At 58.0% G+C, this 371-nt stretch overlaps 1 protein-coding gene across 1 annotated transcript in view; it reads right to left on the bottom strand.

The window, feature by feature from the left end:
- LOC118334702 (probable G-protein coupled receptor 158) overlaps positions 1-371 on the bottom strand; it is a 58,568-nt gene that overhangs the window by 57,379 nt on the left and 818 nt on the right. Inside the window, exon 1 of the mRNA XM_035670739.1 lies at positions 34-371. This exon is cut by the window's right edge and continues 818 nt beyond it. Coding sequence (XP_035526632.1) covers positions 34-371 — 338 coding nt within the window. The remainder of the gene's footprint in view (positions 1-33) is intronic.

Consider the following 371-nt stretch of genomic DNA (forward strand, 5'->3'; position numbering starts at 1 on the left):
TCTCTCTCTCTTTCACACACTTTTTCCTCTCACCTGAACTCTGGTGCAGAGTTGCTCTTCAGTCCATAGAAGCCAGCAGACAAGGTGAGCAGCCAATGGGGCACAAACGCCCCGTGTTCACACTCCAGGTACGGTGCGGACCACTTGATCTGGTTTTTGTCCAGAAGGTAACCTCCACTCTTGGCGCCAGATGCCTCCGGGACTCTTCTGTGCATGGGCGGTCTCCTCCTGTCCCTAAACTCGTTAAACCAGTCGGACTCCGCGCTCCTGCTCTTCAGGTGACGGTGCGCTGCGCTGGACAAGTCCTGCAGCACAACCTCCTTCTCGGTCCTGGTCGCCTGGAGAAAAACGTGTGGGCCCGGCGTCGGCGC

The sequence above is a fragment of the Morone saxatilis genome, unplaced genomic scaffold, assembly GCF_004916995.1.
Source record: "Morone saxatilis isolate NCDOM2014 unplaced genomic scaffold, NCSU_SB_2.0 Contig23, whole genome shotgun sequence".
NCBI lineage: Eukaryota > Metazoa > Chordata > Actinopteri > Moronidae > Morone > Morone saxatilis.